Here is a 20,928-nt window from a genome sequence, read left to right as displayed (position 1 = left end):
TAAAGTATCAGTGAATGTAAGGTGGCAGTGGATTTAAGTTAGCAGTTTAAGGCAGCACTTAGCAACACATTACCATCCACCTTGGATACTGTAGCAACCGCCAAGCAACGTTTTAGCGACACTTTCACAACCATCAACAGTCTTTCACCAATTTAAGGTTTTAACGCAATTAGCTGGCTTTTTCAAGCCAACTTGTTCGTTCACGAAACTTAGACACCAAACATGTCTTGGCTCGACTGGATTTGGGGTAAGAAGGAAAAGTTTTTTTTTGTTTTGTTTTGTTTTGTTTTTTGTCAAACTGCTGTTTTGATAAGTAGTTGGGATTGTCATACGAACTCCCTGCTGCTGTTCATTCATGATGGAAATCAGGCCTCCGTGTCCATTCAGGGCAGCGTTTCTGTCCAGTGTAATTGAAAACAGCCACATGCATTTGATTAGAAAGTGTTTCATTGTGCAGATAGCCTTATCTCAGGTTTATCAGCAGGTCCATCTCCTATTGCCTGTTGACGTAGAGAGAGAGAGAGAGAGAGAGAGAGAGAGAGAGAGAGAGAGAGAGAGAGATGTGCTATTTTAGAAGGTTACACGATCAGTCGGTGTCTTGTCCCAATTAGTGTAAATAGACAATCTGCATGTTAATGACGAATTGCACAAGAGCTTTGTGTTACTTAACACTGCCTAGTTACACAATACTCTCTCTCTCTCTCTCTCTCTCTCTCTCTCTCTCTCTCTCTCTCTCTCTCGCTCTCTCTCTCTCTTGCCACCACATACAATGCCACTCAAATGTAGAGAAAACACCACCTTAAAGGGGAGGATCCACCAACAGTCATTAAGAGAGGTTTCATGTAAAATGGTTGATTGTAGAGACTCAGGTTTCTTCACGGTGGTGGTGATAGGAACCAGGGGTCACCATGTCTACAGCTCAAATATAGCCATTTTATTTATGAACCAGAACAACCAGTGAACCTATACGTGTTTTCTGAGTTTTGATGATGGTAAAATAGTGGTACATCTGAAAAAATAAGATTCTTTGGGGACTATTTTGCCTTAGAATGCCTTCATGTGTTTCGCCACCATGATTGAATTATAAAAAAAAACATGCATTATAGGCCAAAAGCTTATAGTAAAACTAGGCCTGTATGATATGGACCAAAAATGCGATGTTCAGTATCAATAAAGCTGTCAGATTTGACAATGGCGATAGGAGAAGCAATAAAGCATTATTAAGATAGAGTGCCTCTGATTGGATGTGATGTAAGTGCAGACTTTTTTGTTTGGATGTGTAAACCGTAATCTAGCTATCCCCTCTTTTAAGCAAATAGCAAAATACAAAATTTCAAAAGCGCCTTTCAACATTGTGCAAAATAAAAAGAAATTAAATAATTACATCAGAAGTCCAAGTAAATTTTTTGTGCACTGAAGGGCTGAGAAACAGTCAGCATGGCTTTTTCTACAAAAGCTACAAAAAAAAGATATTTATATTTATACCAGTACATTTTTCAGTTCAGTTGTTAAATATGTTTGTTGTGACAGTTAAAAGCACTGCCTCACACCTAAAACACAACACTGAGTGTGAGAACAATCTAATAGTTCAGGCATTTTAACGGCTTGTGGTTCAGGATGGAGGAATATTTTGAGCTGTGCAGGTGTGGTTTGTAATTGGCTGTTTAGCCTAATGGTTAAGTTACCTGTCACCTATAAGTAGTGATAACTCCTTATTCGCTAACTTGGTCAGATACCATTGCTACCTAGCAGCACCTTAGCAAACATCTGTGGTACCATAGCAGCCACCTCACAAACACCGTAGCAACCATCTGTGATACCAATGTAACCACCTAGCAACCACCTGGGATACCATAGCAAGGTGCCTAGCAACACCTTAGCAACCGCCTGGGATACCGTAACAATCACCTAGCAACACCTTCGCAACCACCTGGGATACCATTGCAACCACCAAGCAAACACCTTCGCAACCACCTGGGATACCATAGCAACCACTTATCAACATCTTAGCAACCACCTGGGATACTATTGCAACCACCAAGCAAACACCTTCGCAACCATCTGGGATACCTTAGCAACCACTTAGCAACCCCTTAGCAACGACCTGGGATACTGTAACACTTACCTAGCAACACCGTAGCAACCACCTGGGATACCATTGCAACCACCAAGCAAACACCTTTGCAACCACCTGGGATTAAATAGCAGTCACTTGGCAACACCTTAACAACCACCTGGGATACTGTAACAACCACCTAGCAACAGCTTAGCAACTACCTGTGATACCGTAGAAACCACCTAGCAACACCTTAGCAACCACCTGGGATACCATTGCAAACACCTTCGCAACCACCTGGGATACCATAGCAGTCACTTGGCAACACCTTCGTAACCACCTGGGATACTGTAACAACCACCTAGCAACACCTTTGCAACTACCTGTGATCCCATTGCAACCACCTATCAACACCTTAGCCACCACCTTGGACACCATAGCAACCGCCTACCACCTTAACAACCACCTGGGATACTGTAACAACCACCGAGCAACAGCTTAGCAACTACTTGTGATACCGTAGAAACCACCTAGCAACACCTTAGCAACCATCTTGGATACCATTACAACCACCAAGCAAACACCTTCGCAACCATCTGGGATACCATAGCAACCACTTAGCAACACCTTAGCAACCACCTGGGATACCGTAACAACCACCTAGCAACACCTTAGCAACTACTTGTGATACCATAGCAACCACCTATCAATCACTCTGCATCATTCTAGTTTGATCTGTTGCCATCGGCACTCTAATGATGAGTTTATTGCAGAAAGTCGTACCACGATAATGATAAAAATATGATTTATCACGCAGCCCTAGTTAACACTAACGCAAAATACTGTCTCAGGCTTTGGGCAGTGTATTCATAACCATTACGTTTAGGGAGCTTTTAGAGGCATTAAACTCTACAGACCATTCACCACCACTGTGACTCAGGAAGATTCCTAGAACAGAGCACTTTACATCAAACTGCTCTGCATGACTGTTTACATCTTAAAAGACAGTTCTAGATGCAGTGTACTTAATGAAGCAGCCGGTCAGTCTATTCATGCCTGACCTGGCCATAAAAGCTGTTTTTGTGGATGTTATTTCTATATCTCGAGAGAACGATTAAAGATTGTGCGCGCACGTCTGTGTTTGTGTGCATCCTGTACTCTGTAATACGCCGTCTTGTAAGATGTTTATTGTTCCTTCTTTCCTTTTTGTTGTTGTTTTGATGGATTGTCTTTGTGTTTACTTCATTTCGCTCCGTGTCAGGAAGAAAGTAAAGGATGAAATGTTCTGTATTACGTGGAGGTGTGCGTGTCCGAGCGAGCGTCCTCTGGGAGCACTGTGTCTTTGGCATTGCAGGGCAGGTTGGCAACAAAACGTTGAAATACTGCCAGATCCGGTATTACAGGGGGGAGTGTGGGGGGCAAAGGGGGAGGTCTGCGTTCTCAGGAAGTGAGCAGTGTGTGTGACGTGAGAGCAGCTTTCTTTTTTTTGTTGTATGGACAACAAATTTGCTGATGTTGCAGCGCACTTAGTCAGCAGAACGCACACATTCATTCACATAAGTGTATTTAAAGGGGAACTCCACCAACTTTTCAACATTTCTGCATAATGAAATTATTAAGACGTAAAGTCATTCAGAGTGGTTTGGTGTGAAATGCTCAGTTATAGAGACAGAATTGTTCACAGTGGGGGTGATAGGAACCAGATGTCCACCTCTAAAAGCTCCCTCATAGAAAGCTGTTATATGAAATGGTTATGGTTTACTATGGTTTATTTACGTCGACTGAATTATGCATAGGTTTGAAAAATCAGTGGAATTCCCCTTCACTGGTGTTCAAAAGTCTGTTTTTGTCTACATGATGATTTTGTTGGGAATATTAAAAAATGTACAAAATCAAAGATTGCAACTGCATCTTCCATGCTGCACAAATAATTGTTTTAAATTATAATTATTATTGTTTTAATACTGTTATAAATTACTTTATAATGTTACAGCTTAAAACCATTAAAGACAAGTGCTTTAATGCAAGCCCATGGCCAAGGACTCACGGTTAAGGCCGTGATTGAGAACATGCATGGTTGTATCTCGGCTAACTGCTCTAGCAGGCCTTAGCTAGATTAAAGACTATGGAAAATATACACTATGTGGCCAAAAGTATGTGGACACCTCTCCTAATTGCTGAGTTCAGGTGTTTCAGCCATCCATGAAGAGCTCAATGACTTTAAATGAAGCACTTTCATACGTTACCCACCTTTACCACAGGTCATAACGTGGAATTTCTGCCCTGCTAGAGCTGCCCCAGACAACTGTAAGTGCTAGTATTGTGGAATGGAATCAGGGCTGCTGAATGCTGAAGCTTGTAGAGTGTTAAATTCTACACTTTCTACAGTCAGTATTTATTAGCAATGCATCGGTCATCATAAATTATAACAACTACTACTGTTATTACCAATAAAACTAAAAATAATAACAATAATAATAGTATTTTTATTACAATCATTATTATTAGTAGTATTAGTATAAATACATATGTGTCATTTTTCTCTGTCTCTCTCTATAGGAAGTATAACATTCGTGTAGAGGACATCATGGTGAGGGATGTGAGGTACATCACTCTTAACTGCACTTACAGAGACCTGCATGATGTCTTGTTAACAGAACGACTCAAAACTCTCGCGCTGGTGGAGTCCTCAGGTACACACACACACAAACATACAGTACAAATACACTAATTAATTCAAACTAACGGTCGCTCTCATATCTTGATTCTTTATCTGAAGCTCCACTATGTAAGTTTTGGGGATTTGGAGACCTCTCAGGTGGAAATGTGTAATTGCATGCAAAGTGTAGAAGAACATTGTGTAACGTTTCTCTCAAGTACCTCTGCATCACTCTGGGACAGAAAAGGTCTGGCTTTAGGAATGTTCCTCATATGACAGAATACAACCTCAGTAACATTGAAATGAGGGATAAAGCAAAGATGAGAATCGTTAAGTGCCAAGAATTGGATTTTCAGCTTTGTTCTGATTAAGCTTCAGACAATTTTTAACATCCATGTCTGGTACAATTTGTTAGTTTGACTTTCAGAGGGAAGGGAATTGTATAATTGCGTGTCATCCGCATAGTTTTGTAAGTTTACCTTGTGTTTCCTGATCTCATTTACTAGAGGTAGCATGTACAGTAAGAAAAGTAGCCCTAAAATAGAACCTTGGGGAACTCCAGAGGAAAAATTTTGGACTAATGATTGGCCAAGGCAATACAACACTTTCTCTTTGTGAGATAAGATTTAAACCACTCTAAGACAGTCCCTGAGATGCCAACCTAGTTTTCAAGTCAGTATATCAGGATCTCGTGATTAAATGTGTTGAATGCTGTGCTAGGTCAAGAAGGAGCCGAATGGATGGTTTACGCGAATCAATGCAAGGTCTCAGACTTTGTGTTGTCACAAAGCAGCTTTACAGACAAATCCAGGTCCGAGCCCCCATGAGCGTCGCCAGTGGCAAGGAAAAACTCCCTAAGAGCAAGAGGAAGAAACACTGAGAGGAACCAGGACTCAAAAGGGGAACCCATCCTCCTCTGGTCGACACCGGATAGAAAACAGCATTAGTATAAAATATTAGAATACAAAACGGGGAAAAACAGGCAAAGCAATGGTTAATTAGATAGTTTGAGTTTATGCAGCAGCAGCAGTTGGGGTTACCATAGCAATGGCCTAGCAACACCTAACCGAGCACCTAGTACACCACAACAGTGCCCTAGCAACACCTTAGAACGCACCCTAGATACCATAACAGCCTGGCAACACCTTAGGGGCAGTCATGGGCTGGAGGTTAGGGAACCAAGTTTGATTCCCTGAGCCGACAGCACATGACTGAAGTGCCATTCAGCAAGGCACCCAACCCCCAACTGCTCCCCGGGCGCTGTGGATAGGGCTGCCCACCGCTCCGGGCAAATGTGCTCACTGCCCCCTAGTGTGTGTGCATTCATTAGTGTGTATGTGGTGTTACTGCACAGATGGGTTAAATGTGGAGGTGAAATTTCCCCATTATGGGAATAATAAGGGTCACTTAATCTTAACTATCACCTGGATACCATAGCAGTGGTCTAGCAATAACAACCACCTTATTATATTACAACAGCATATCATCATCTTAACAATCACCTCGGATAACATAACATTGGACAAGCAGCATTTTAGCAACCACCTGGGATACCAAAGCAATAGCTTAGTGACAGCTTAGCAACCACCTAGGACACCACAACAGTGCCCTAGCAACACCTTAGGAACCATCTGGGACACCATAGCAGTGGCCTGGCAACACCTTAATAATCACCTGGATTCCATAGCAACAGCCTAGCAACACCTTAGGAACCACCTGGAATACCAAAGCAATGGCCTACCAACACCTTGACAACCACCTGGGATGCCACAACAGTGCCCTAGCAATGCCTTAGAAACCATCTGGGACACCATAGCAGCAGCCTGGCCAAGACCTTAACAGTCACCTGAATATCATAGCACCAGCCTAGCAACACCTTAGCAACTACCTGGGATACCATAGCAACAGCAACCTTTTAGTTTACTTATTTTTCTTTTTACACTTTGCATAGTAAATTAATCTCTGTGTCTTTTTTATGTCTCTCTCTGCTCCACCTTCCTCAGAGTCGATGATCTTGCTGGGCTCTATTGAGCGCGCTCAGTTGCAGGCTCTGCTGTCCCAGCAGCTCGGTCGCCCGCGGCGACTGGAGTACCTCCGCCAGCGGGCTCAGAACGAGAGGAAACATGCGTCCATCGTTAGCACACCCAGCAGCGAGGAGGGAAACCACAAAGCCAACCATGAAGTCCGCTTCCAGGTCAGCACAGGGAGGCAGAATTCCTCCTTATTCACACAGTGCTAATTACCTCACACCCAGAACGGGAGCGAGGTAATTGGTCAGCCAGGACTCATTTGCTGATTTTTAATGGCTTTCATAACTTGGAGTTGAATTTTCGCTCCACGTTCGCTGAAAGACTGATCACCTGGTCATTGGAGCCGCCAGTTCCAGTACTGTTTTTAACAAGCCCTCGTCCACTTGGCCTCGCCATTTCCCCTCGGGGGAATCATCAATGTCATATTAAGGGTCGTTTTATTACTTTCCATTAGTACATTACATGAGCCTTTAGAGGGGCAGCAGACTGAAGAAACACGAGCATCAACAGAACTTTCCCAGAAATTACTGCAGCTGGTTGTAAGACACAGCAATGAAATACTGTAAAATGATTAATATTTCAGAACCACAGTATTCGATTGGCTGTGTTCACACTGGGTCTTAGATAACAAACTACTCCTGCTGTTATACATGACGGCTGATACTTCATAACTCTGCTAGCTTGTTCTCTAACACTAGCCCTGCAGGCCCAGCCAAAACGATGCTAAATGTAGTTTTATGACCGAATGTAATACAAAGCTTAAGTTTGCCCTTATTCGGCAGTTTTTCTCCGTTCCACCTTAAATGGAGCAGCAGTTACATTCTGGCACCTGTACAGGCACTTGAATGTAACAACTGCATTATTTAAGGTGGAACAGAAAGTTCAAATAAGAGGCCTTCATCGAATTTCTCAAGTCGTTTCTCTCAAACGTGCATCCCGTCCACTCATGCTTTGACCGCCAGACACTGCTAGAATATGGAAAATAGGCTAACCCCAAAGTCTGGCCATTCCTTTAAATCGGCTGCCTCCAAAACAAAGTGGACTACTTAAGATATGATGGACTAGGGAGGTGGTCGAGGGTCTGCTGCATTTTAATTTTTGTTTAAAACAATCCAGAAACTTCCCCCATTCAGCTAAACCCTAGCATTTCCAGCCTTGCTCGTATAATGGTTGTGACTAAACTTATACCCGAAGAGGAACAGCTTGCTCTTGTAAACCTTAACAAATTTAAAAATAACATTTTTGCTAATTTTAAAGCACAATTATTCTGTATTTGCTAAATTTGCCATTCATCCGAGTTATTCTGGATATTAATTTCTTTATAACATAATAAAATACCATAAACACCAGATGTGTCCACCAATCAATCATCAATCTGGACGCATCTAAAATTTGAATCTGAAACCAAATTCCTTTTATAACATTTTTTTTTCCTCGGAAACCAAGTTGGCTTTATATCTATTATTGAAAACATTGATTTTAAACTTTTGAATGATAGTGTAAATTTTAGATTATATAGTCGTATGCAGAATAATTTGACACCCTCAGTCGCATCCTCGACAGAGAGTTAACTTAAATATGACAGTTTTTGGTACACAGATCATTTCGAACACATTGGAAAAGAAGCGCCGAAACTTTTGCACAGGCCACATTTTATGTATTATTATTTTTTTCCCTATATACTAAATTCAGCTAACAAACAGTAACTGTGTTTTAAAATGTGAAGTGACCCTTATTGGTCCCCTCTGCATTTTGACCCATCCGTGCAGTGAAACACCACATACACACTGGTGAACACTAGGGGGCAGTGAGCACACTTGCCTGGAGCGGTGGGCAGCTCTATCCATGGCACCCGGGGAGCAGTTGGGGGTTAGGTGCCTTGCTCAAGGGCACCTCTGTCACGTATTGTCAGCTCAGGGGATTGACCTGGCGACCGTCCGGTCACAAGGCTGGTTCCCTAACCTCCAGCCCACGACTGCCCCATAAAAAAGCATATCAGATATTAAACTGATAAAAACAGATACTACACTACAAGTGTGTTCCCTGTAGAGGATGGATTAAAGGGGAATTCCACCGATTTTTCAAAATTTCTGTATAATTCAGTGGTTGAGATGTAAACAAAGTCATTCTGAGTGGTTTGATGTGAAATAGTTCATTTGCAGAGAAAGTCTGGTTTCTTTTCAGTGGTGGTGATAGGAACCAGAGGTCGCCATGACTACAACACAAATATAGCCTTTTTATATACTGTCCAAAACCACCAGTGAACCTACATGTGTTCTCTGAGAGTTTATATATGGAAAGTTATGGTAAAAGTAGTGGAAAATTAGATGAAAATGTGTTTTCTTTGGGGATTATTTTGCCATAGAACACCCTTCATGTATCCCTCCACCATGAATAGATAAAAAATGATTAAAATTTGTTTTGGACCAAAAAACTTTATCCTAAAACAATGTTTCAGACAAAAGGCAGTGTATTCATAACCATTTCATGTAATATCTTTCTGTGATGGAGCTTTTAGAGGTAGACGTCTGGTTCCTATCACCACCACTCAGCGTCATTCGCCCAGGGCTGCTGCTGTGTCTAATGTTGTGTGTTGTGGACGTGTTTCAGATTTCTACAGAGGAGTCCACGTTCAGCCCGAGCCGCTCTGTCTCACCTAAACCTCTGAAACCTGCACTGAAGAGACATTCGGTGGTGGAGAGAGGCACCGAGATTCCTTCAAGTAATCAGACACATACATTTACAGAAGACTGGAATATGCGGAATACACACTTGAGCCCTTTAACCAATCACAGTGTTGTTTGCTGTGTGCTGTGAGCATCCCAACCAATCACGGCTTCGATTAGAGATGACACGATGCCATTTCTTCTATTCTGATACTGATTCCGATATTAAAACCCTCAGAATTGGCCAACAGACCCATTTCACACTTCCGTATTTGGCACAGTGGAAGTCGTCATAGTGGGAAAACATTACAGTAGTGGCGGCATTTATGAATGAGGATCAAGAGAAAGTCCTCCTTTATAATGTCTCTGATTAAAGGATTCGATTATTCACATCCTTATTAAGGAATTTCCAAATTTTTCTAGGATAGATGTTGTTCGTTTGGTGAATTTTCAGAGATAAACGAGCTTGACAAGCTCTACAAGCTTTTCTTTGAAAATTACCAGCTTGACCACAAAGGTGAAGTAAGGATCCCGTGAAAGGTTACCCAATGAGGTCAGCTAAAGTTAGCTGCTAATGTCTTCTGTAATATAGTCAATGGTCTGTACAGTGTCCAGTGTCCAGGTCAGTGGTTCTGTGGAAGCTAATCGACATGACAACGTTGAATTACTTTAACTACTGTTTTTGAGCAGTAAAATCACTAACACAGCAAGGCTGTTCAGCTTCTTATTATTTTAATTTTCCGTTCCACCTTAAAAGGTGCATTTATACACTGCAATATAACTGCTGTACAGTTTAAGGTGGAACGGGAATTCACTGGCACCAGAATTTCTGCATGATTTAAGGTGGAGTGGAAATTTGCTGCTACCGGAGTGTAACTGCTACACAGTTTAAGGTGGAATGTTGAATAGGAAGCCGGCTTCAGACTCATACTAACACTGATGTTTACTGTGGAAAAGCATCACAACATACCGATCATCACAGTCCACACAGTTGACTGGACACTCTACCTCACATTAAATTAACATAACACCACCTTTTTTTATTTATCGATAATGGCTTATTCTCTCTCCTGATCACTGTCAGCGTTTTACCTTCTTTAAACCTGCACTGCTCGCCCGTCCAGCTAAAGCAGTGGACCTTGCTAAACCGCTCCACCAAACAGACAACGTCTTTATGGAAAAATGCGTCGAACCTGGACATGTGAAAAGGGTCTACACTGAAACAATAACTACTGATCTTTAAAAGGAGCTGTTAAGATGATCTGAAGACAGGATATCATGCTCAAACTGTATAAATGTAATCTAACTAAAGTCAATTGTTTTGGTTAAAGTGATACAGGATCTTTAACCACATCACATTATTGATTTATTGATTCATAATTATGTCTTTAATATATTCTAAAGCATATTGCAGTCGTGATATTTAACAATATAATTGCAGTGCTGGTATTTAGTGCATATCGTTCAGCCCGAAGCTGCACATATATATATTTTCTTTCTTTCTTTTCTTTCTCTCTTGTTCTCTTGTTCTCTTGTTCTCTTTCCTGACTCTTTAACTCTGTCTGTCTCCCTTTCTACTCTCGCTCTTTTTCTCTTTCTTCTCTCTCTTTCTCGCTCTCTCTCACTCTCCCTTTTTCTTTTTTTTCTCCCTTTCTTTCTTTTCTCTCTCCTACACTGTCTCTTGTTTTCTCTCCCTCTCTTTCTTCTTTCTCTGTCCCTTTTTACCCTTCTTTCTGTCTCTTCTCTCTTTCTCTCTCTTCCTGTTTCTTCTCTCTCCTCTCTTTTCTTTCTGTCTCTTCTCTCTTTCTTCTCTCTCGCTCTCTCTTTCTCTCTATTTCCTCTCTCTCTCTCTCTCTCTCTCTCTTGTTCTCTTTCTTATTCTTTCTTTTTTCTCCCTTTTTTCTCTCTTCTCTCTTCCAAATTTTTTCTTTCTCTCTTTCTCTTTCCTCTCTCCCTCTCTCTCTTTCTCGATTGCCTCTCTCTGTCTCGCTCTCACGTTCTTTTGCTCTCTATTTCCTCTCTTTCTGTTCTTTCTGTCTCTTTCCTTTTTCTTTCTCTTTGTTCTCTCTTTCTTTCTCTCTCTCTCGTGATTTCTTCTCTCTGACTCTCTCTCGCCCTCTCTCTCTCTCTTTCCCAGGTCAGGATTCAGGCATTGCTTTAAAGAGTTTGTTCTGTGCTCACCCAGAGGCTGCAGCAGTGGAGGTAGGAGAATCATCTCTTTCTCTCCCTCTTTTACTCTCATCTATCACACACACACACACACACACACACACGCATGCACACACACACACACACGCATGCACACACACACACACACACATGCATGCACACACACACACACACGCATGCACACACACGCACACACACACTCTTCATGGTGAACTTCTTGTCTGATTTGTAACAGATCTGTTTTAAATCTATTCAGATTCTGCCCTTTAACCTCTTCTATCACAGAGTTGTCACTCAGCTGTGAAACGTTAGCTAGAGGTTTTCTTTACGTTGTGTTAACGTTTTGCCTCCTGTTTCCTGATGGAAGAGCAATAACGTGGAGAACGCGGTGGCTCCTGAGCTCAGGAAGCCCAAGCGCGTGCGGATATCGGTCGTGGTAAGAACCTCGGACCGTAACCTGACCATGGACAAAACTCAGCAGAATCACAGATCACAGATCATCCAGCCAGCCATTCGCCTCCACGCCTGATCATGAACGCCCTCCTCCTTTACGCCCCCGACCTCTGACCTTCCTTCATGCAGTGGCAGAATTGAAATTTAACTTCACATTATTACATTATATATACATTATATGTACATAATTACGATTAATCATATTTGTCTTAATTACTCAAATTTGACCTTAAAGAAATTTCGTCTCTTAAATCTTTGATTATCAAAATAACTTTAAGATAAAGAAAAGCTGATAAACACAAAATGCGGCTTTTAAACGATAATTTCATTTATTGAAGATTAAGATTCATTCACAGACTATATCACTCGTGTGAAAAAGTAATTGCCCCCCTAAACCTAATAACTGGTTGTGCTACTCTTGGCAGTGAGAACTGTCATCAGATGATTGCGATAACTTGCGGTGAGTCTTTTAAATCGCTGTGGATGAATTTTGGCCCGTTTAAGGTCTCGCCACAGCATCTCGATGGGATTCAGGTCAGGACTTTGACTCGGCCACTCCAAAACCTTCATTTTGTTGCTTTTGAGCCATTCAGAGGTGGACTTGCTTGTGTACTTTGGATCATTGTATTACCCAGTTTTGCTTGAGCTTTAGGACACAGACTGATGGCCAGGCATTCTCCTTCAGGATTTTCTAATACAGAGTAGAATTCATGGTTCCATCAATGATGACAAGTCGTCCAGGTCCTGCAGAAGCAAAGCAGCCCCAGACTTTCACACTACCACCACCATGTTTCACTGTTGGTATGATGTTCCTATGGTGAAATGCAGCATTAGCATTATTCTAAAAGTCTTAGGGGTCATCTAGATGTTTTTAACAAATGTGAGATGAGCTATGTGTTGTTTTTTGATCAGCATTGGTATGCACCTTGCAACTCTCCAATCAGTGCCATTTTGTGCTGCCCAGTGTCTTTTTTATTGTGGAATTGTGTACATTAACCTTAACTCAGGCAAGTTGAAGCCTGCAGTTCTTTAGATGTTCGTCTGGGTTCTTGGGTGACGTCCTGGATGAGTTGTCAATGGGCTCTCCTAGAAGGTTCACCACTGTTTCAAGTTTCCTCCATTTGTGGATAATGGCTCTCGCTGTGGTTCGCTGGAGTCCCAGAGCCTTAGCAATGGCTTTGTAACCCTTTCCAGACTGGTAGATTTCAATGACTTTGTTTTGCATCTGTATTTGAATCTCTTCAAAACGTGGCATCATGTGCTGCTTTTTGAGACCTTCTAGCTGCTTCACATTGCCAGACAGGTTCTATTTAAGGGATGTTTAGATTCAACAGGTCTGGCAGTGATCATGTCTGAGTGTGGCTGGTAAGACTGAACTCAAAAATTCAATTGAATATGGTTAATGTAGTAGCCAAGGGGGCAATTACTTTTTCACATATGGCCAGGAATGGCTGAACAGCATTTTTTCATCATTCTCAGCACTGCAGTAACACTGACGTGGTGGTGGTGTGTTAGTGTGTGTTGTGCTGGTCAGAGTGGATCAGACACAGCAGTGCTGCTGGAGTTTTTAAACACTGTGTCCACTCACTGTCCACTCTATTAGACACTCCTACCTCGTCAGTCCACCTTGTAGATGTAAAGTCAGAGACGATAGCTCATCTGCTGCTGCACAGTTTGTGTTGGTCATCCTCTAGTCCTTCATCAGTGGTCACAGGACGCTGCCCACAGGACGCCGTTGGCTGGATATTTTTGGTTGGTGGACTATTCTCAGTCCAGCAGTGACACTGAGGTGATTAAAAACTGCTGACTGCTAATTACATATCATTAACAATTACAACAAAAAATTAAACAAATAAGAGTCATTTACTAAACTCTCAAAAAGCAGTTTGCTAACTGGGTATCAAACAAATTAGGAAGGTTTTTAAAATAATTAATTACTGCTAGAGTGCTTGATTACTGGTAGGCTTTACCCTAATGATGGCCGTCAAAACAGATGCGGAGCTGGACATAGACGTGGGCGTTAGCTGGTTGTCAAATAGTGGTTGCGTTCTATAAACTAAGCCAAAAATCTCCCATGTTTAAGTCAGGCTGACTTAGTTTCTTGTGTTCATCTGTGCTGTTTTAGGAACATTATTGGCACAATTGGAAACTCTTTAATGTTAATGTTCAGAGGTCAGAGGTCAAAGGTGGTGTAATCTGGAGGACGGGTTCAACTTAGCATGCTGAGCTGTCCATCATCAGCCATGTCTTCAGAGTTGGCCAGTTGTATAACCTTACTGTGCTATTGCGACTCATAACGTCTCCCTTTACTCTGGCATTTAGAGACTAGAGCTTAATAACTCTAGACATTAGTATTCATTATCATCTCTATAACAAGTGCATTGTATTAATTATGGTCCTTATGAAATGTTTTTCCAATGTTTTTCAAAATACATTATGATAAATTCGTGAAAGGTTTTCATGGCATTATTTTTGCTTATGCCAGAAACCCAGCAGTCAAAAGATACTCAAGCAGATAATCAAGCATTTAATCAAACAGACTGCTGGTTACCATAGCAACAACAACAGTCTGGCCTAGCTAGTAGCTAACGAAACAGCAAAGAGAGAGATTTAAGACGAACATCGATAATTCGGAGACGAATGGACTTGTTTGTGTTTATAATCACTCCAGCTGGTTTCCTGATACGTTTAATCTGCAACGAGAAACTGACAAACACTAAAAAGTCGTGAAGCTAAAGTCAGTTTCTCGTTCGCCAGCCTCTTGTTTGAATTTTCCTGTTCCACCTTAAATGGTGCAGCAGTTACACTCTGCTGCCACAGGCACCATTTAAGGTAGAACAGGAAAATTTAAACAAGAAGCTGTAAATGAGAAGCGACTTCAGCCTCGTAAAAAGTCGAACGTTTAGAGACATTTTATAAGAAACTGTTCTACTTTTGAGGAAAAGTTTCCTGCTGGAGATGTGAGAAAAGCAGCTGTAGCTGAGCTAAGCTTAAAGCAGAGCAAAGTAAGTCTGTGTTTTCATTTATATTATATTTTTTGCCTATACTAGTATATTAACACATACTGAGACTTATTTACAGTCAAAATGTACATAAAATGTGGCTCCCAATGTGGTTTAATTTTATTGAAAAGACAAAATGGCTCGGTAACACTTTCCATGAATGTCACCTTTGTAAGCATCTATAAACACATTCATAACATGTTATAATGCATTTATAAGGCATTACAAACATGGCTATAAATATTTATAAAAATGCATTACACGTTATAGCCATGCTTATTATGCATTATTAATTGTTAACATAATACATTATAAGTACTGATCATAACAAATTATAAGGGCTCATAAGTTGTATTTGTCCGCTCTAAGTAAAGTGAAGCGTACTGTACTAAAGCCTCCTCCAGTGTTCAGAGTGAGGCTTCAAGTTGAAGTATTTACTGAAGGATTTACTGAAACACTAAAACATTCACAGTAAAGCACATTACAGGCTTCAAATGTCAGAGTTTAAACTAGAGCTGCCATCAGTGTTTTACCCAATGTGGAAAAGGTAATGTACACCACCGTTAGCTTGGCATTAACTTAACACTGCTTGGTTTGCTGTGATGTAATGTAACTTTTAAAGTGAGATGCTGGTTAAGAAAAGCGAATTGTAGCAATAATTCTAGGCTGGTCAGCCTGTTTGGAGCATCTGAACATTCAAGACTGAAGCCCCGAAGATGCAGCCCTAACAGCACCAGCACTGAGAAATAAAATATTGGAAATCTCAGGGCGTAAATAAACTTTGTATTTGTCTTTACGCTCTCCAAGCTGGGACTGACTTCTTTGGCACTAACAGTATAACATGTTATGAGCACTACTTATAATGCATTATATTAAAAATTCATAATGTATAACAAACATGGCTGTAAAGTGTAATTCAGTGTAATTCATTTTTATAAATATTTATAACCATGTTTATAATGCCATATGAATGCATTATAACGTCATAAATGTGTTTATAGATGCGTACAAATGTGACATTCATAGAAAGTGTTACCAATGGTTCTTCTTAACATTTGGGTTGTGACCCCTGGCTTAGAATGAGCCCTTCATGTCCACATAGGGAGCGGCTCCTCTTCCAACAGAGGCCGCCGTGTTTTGCTGCCACGTTTCTACAGTAGCCCAGAACAGACAAACCAAACTCTGGCTCTAGAGAGGCCTTTTGCGTTTTTACATTGCAGCAGCAGATTGAATTTGGAGGCGCTGTAGCACCGAAAGACATTGAAAGAAGAAGAATCAGTGCAGCCAATGCTGGATAACCATGTTTGAGAACCCAAATTTTGACAAATGGATGATCAAACTTATTATTTAGGTCAAGAAAATGAAAGCAAAGGTGATTCCCCATCGTCAAAGAAGCAAAAACCTGGCGGCCACTGTAGGTTCTACTACATGCTTGGAAAGGGAGGGGTGATGGAGGGTTATTTAATTGGTTGCAATCTGCGACCTCACCACTAGAGGCCACTAAATCTTACACACTGCAGACAGCTTCCACATATAAAAATGCAGAAAACATGGAAAGACTCTAAGTTGTTCTGCTTCTAACTAACTGTGGAACTCAATTCCGTCTTTTATTAGACAGTCAAGCTCAGTGCTCACTTTCAAGATACACTTGAAAATGTGTCTCTTTAACTCTGTGTTTAATTAAAATTCTGTGTCTTGTATGATTTAAAATTAATACTCATAGTTTCTTCTATAACTGTTAAGCTGTATGATCTGTCTGTTAAGCACTTTGAGTTGCCACCGGTATAAATAGTGCTCTATGAATAAAGCTATTATGGTACCACTTTAACATAAGACTACCCTTATAAAGTGTTCATGAATGGTTTAAAATGAGTTTATTAATGGTTATTAATTAGGTCATAAAGACCTTAAAATCAATAATAAGCAGTTACAACACATAAACAAAAAGGGCAACAGTGACCTGCTGTTTGCCTAATAGTGAAGCCTCATTCATTTATACTGTTAAAGCTCAGATTTTGATGTTTACTGATCTTAATCTGTCTTCATCAGTCAGCATGAAACTCATCAGCTTCATCACATATTCATATTCATCAGATATAACAGCTCACTTTCGGCCTTTTTATTCATGTGTTATAACACTGACATTAGTCATTAGTCAACTATATCAACACCTGAAGCCGTTAAAGAACAGAAGCAGATTTATGAGCTGAAATAAGGATGTAAACATGAACTGAACTGAAAGTAATAATAGCCGCAGGCGAGAGTGCGGTTTACTGTGCGAGTGTGTTGTGTGGTTTTATGAGTGTCAGTGCTGACGCACAATTAGACCCCGTAGTCTTCACCTACAGACCCCCCCGACCCACCCACACAGCCATCCGGTCATTCATACACCAATCACTGCAATTAATATCCTGTTTATTTCCTCTCTCTCTCTCTCTCTCTCTCTGTGTCTCTCTCTTTCTCTCCCCCTCTCTCTCCCCCTCCCTTTCTCCCTCTCTCCCTATCTCTCTCTCTCTGTCTTTCTCTCTTCCCCCCCCCTCTCTCTCTCTCTCTCTCTCCCTCTCTCTCTGAAATATGCATGCTCTCTCTAAATGACGTCTGTGTCCTATCAGAAGGAATTATTCTAACCTGTAGGCATTCTCATTATCTCTCTCTCTCTCTCTCTCTCTCTCTCTCTCTCTCTCTCTTTCTTTCTCTCTCTCTCTTTTTGCGAGGCCAGCGGTAATAGATGGATGTTTTATTAATATGGGTTATAATTCGCACATTTATTTGTCTTCAGGGTGTGTTTGTGTGTGTGTGTTTGTTTTCATGTTTGTTTTTGTATATCTCCTGGATCACATCAGAACTTACATACATATAGACATATAGAAACGTGTATATATATGTATATATATATATGGGACATATCACATATAAAATATATGTATAATATCATACATATAATGTCATATTACAATGTATCATACGTATAGGACATTGTATTATTAAATATACACATTTATATAAATAATACATAAAGGAACTTACATATATACATGCCATACATATAAAGGGCATGTTATTATATATTATTGTATAATGTGTTATGATATTATAGTACAGCATATAATTATTACACATAGGAATTTTCAGACACACAAAATATAAATAAATAAATAATGTCTATATGACATTTTTGTTGATCCTTTTTTATATAATTGTATTATTATTATTATTATTACAGTTATTTAAAAATTTGTAAACATCAGCTGGACTTTACATTGTGTGTCACCATGAATGTCCTGATGGAACTGATTACTTTAAAATAACTTTTAAAATTAAAATCTTTTTATATTCACTTCCATTATACGTTAAGAACATTTTTTTTCATAATTACAAGGTTTTCTTCTGACAGCAGAAAATATATATATAATACATGTAGAACATTATTACTGTTATTATGATTATATATAGGTACTTCATATACATGTATGACAAATTATTACATACTGGTACATAATATGGGCCATATTTGTATTACGTATCGGTATGTAATACAAACACGTTTCCATACAGGACGTGTTACGTAGTATAATAAATATTTAATATCACAGTTAAAGACAGACCTGCGTGTGTTTTAGGGATATACGTGTTTTTGTTGTCTGCTCTCCAGACGTCTCTGATGCGGCAGAGCAGCTTCAGAGTGAAATAGAGAGGTCGATTATTAATAGTGTGTGTGTGTGTGTGTGTGTGTGTGTGTGTGTGTGTATGTATGTGTGTGTGTGTGTGTGAAGCTGCAGAATGATGTCACTGATTCCATTTTGAGACTGTGGGAATTCAGAGCGAGCGAGGTGGGAGGTGGGGGGGGTGGGGGGGGGTTGGGGTGAGAAAATGAGGAATGGTGGGACTGGTGTGTAGCCGAAGTGATATTTAAAGGCATTAATCAGTTGCGCGTGTGTGTGTGTGTGTGTGTGTGTGTAGAGTGGTCACAGACCTTTCAGACACACTGTTGCATGCACACTGACGTTTAGGGAGATGTGATGTCAAATGTGATGTGACAGGTTGAAATGTTTACGCACACAAACACACACACACACACACACACACATATACACACATATACACACATATACACCTGCTGCAGAAATCTGCAGGCTTGTGTGTGTGTGTGTGTGTGTGTGTGTGTGTGTGTGTGTGTGTCGCAGGCATGTCTTGTTGTTTGGTTACATAATTATACTGTAGGGCACTTCGTCTAGGCAGCAGCAACAGTTGCTACGGTTACCTCAGACTCAGACTGTGTGTGTCTCATATGTCTCTCTCTCTCTCTCTCTCTCTCTCTCTCTCTCTCTCTCTCTCTCTAGGATCCAGATGTAGAGGATGATATGACCATGAGAGAGGTGAACACACTTATTAATACATTAACTGTTTCAGGCATATGTATGTATTTTATATATATATATATATATATATATATATATATATATATATATATATATATATATATATATAAACTGTGTATAATGAGAATTTACAGCTTATTTCTTTTCCTTACTTTGTTTCTGTCACTCACTCACTATTCTCTCTCTCTCTCTCTCTCTCTCTCTTTCTCTCTCTCTCTCTCTGTCTTTTATTCTTGCTCTCTGTCTCCCTCGTCTTTTTCTTTATATCTTGCTATCTCTTTCTTTGCTCATTCCTGCTCTTCTCCTGCTTCCGTCCTCTTTCTCTCTCTTCTTTTTCTTTCTCTGTCTGCTCTCCACTCCTTCTTCTTCTTCCTCTTCGCCTCTCTTTTTTTCTCTCTCTATTTCTCTTCACTCTCTCTCTGTCTTTCCTTCCCACTCCGTTCCTTTTTCTGTCATCCTTTGTATGTCTTTCTCTTGTTCTGCTGTCTTTCTCACTCTTTTTTCTCGTTTTTTTTCTTCATCTCTTTCAATCTCCCTCTCTCTCTGTATGTCTGTCTCTCTTCCTTTCTCTTTCTCCCTCACTCATTTTGCTCTTTTATATCTCTCTCTCCATCTCTTTCTTTTCTCGCTCCTGCTACCATTCTCTCTCTCTCTTTTGTTCTTTTTCTTTCTGTTTGTTCTCCATGCCTTGTTCTTCTTCCTCTGTTCCTTTCTTTTTTCTCTCTTTCTATTTCTCTTCACTCTCTCGCTGTCTTTCTTTCCTGTTCCATCCTTTTTCTTTCCTCTTTTGTATGTCTCTCTCTCTTGTTCTGCTTTCTTTCTCACTCTCCTTTTTTCTCTATCTATTTCAATCTCTCTCTCTCCAGATTGCCGAGTGGGAGGAGTTACAGCTTGACGAGCAGGTCAACTTCAACAACTGTAAGATTGACCCCGCCCCTTTTCAGCTCGTAGAGCGCACCTCACTGCACAAGGTACGTGTTTGGGGGACGCGTGTTTGGACATTAAAGCACTCACACACACACTCTCTCTCACACACACACACTCTCTCTCTCACACACACACACACACACACACACACACACACACACACACACACACAGATGTATGTTTCCACATACAGGGCATCGCTAGCAATGAGAGCCAATAAGTGTTCATTAAGATTCTCTCTGCAGTGTAACACACACTCACATACACACACACACACACACACACACACACACACTCACACACACACACACAGAGAGAGAGAACTCATTCCCTCTTGCCGCGAGCAGTGGATGTGCCTAATGTCCTCCATTCATCCCCTTCACACACCCACTCACTTCACACACACACACACCACACACACTCGCGCTGCTCCAGCCTAATTTCCCCGTCCTGCTTTTTAAATATTCAAGAGTGAGATTTTAGCACAAATCCATCACAGCCATCCTTTTTCCCACTACAAGTTTATGATTCCTCCTGATAGTTGTTACACAGGTGGTCATATTTATTAGTCAACTAGTCACTCCAAA

The 20,928-nt window shown here is 40.6% G+C and overlaps 1 protein-coding gene across 1 annotated transcript in view; it reads left to right on the top strand.

Annotated features, from left to right (window-relative positions):
- clcn2c (chloride channel 2c) overlaps nt 1-20,928 on the top strand; it is a 158,002-nt gene that overhangs the window by 128,113 nt on the left and 8,961 nt on the right. The window contains exons 16-21 of the mRNA XM_036562790.1: nt 4,616-4,749; nt 6,719-6,909; nt 9,356-9,467; nt 11,549-11,613; nt 19,376-19,411; nt 20,281-20,385. Coding sequence (XP_036418683.1) covers nt 4,616-4,749; nt 6,719-6,909; nt 9,356-9,467; nt 11,549-11,613; nt 19,376-19,411; nt 20,281-20,385 — 643 coding nt within the window. The remainder of the gene's footprint in view (nt 1-4,615; nt 4,750-6,718; nt 6,910-9,355; nt 9,468-11,548; nt 11,614-19,375; nt 19,412-20,280; nt 20,386-20,928) is intronic.

The sequence above is a fragment of the Colossoma macropomum genome, unplaced genomic scaffold (assembly GCF_904425465.1).
Source record: "Colossoma macropomum unplaced genomic scaffold, Colossoma_macropomum, whole genome shotgun sequence".
Taxonomy (NCBI): Eukaryota; Metazoa; Chordata; class Actinopteri; order Characiformes; family Serrasalmidae; genus Colossoma; species Colossoma macropomum.
Note: the sequence above shows the minus strand (reverse complement) of the source record. Positions and strands in the feature narration are given on the sequence as shown.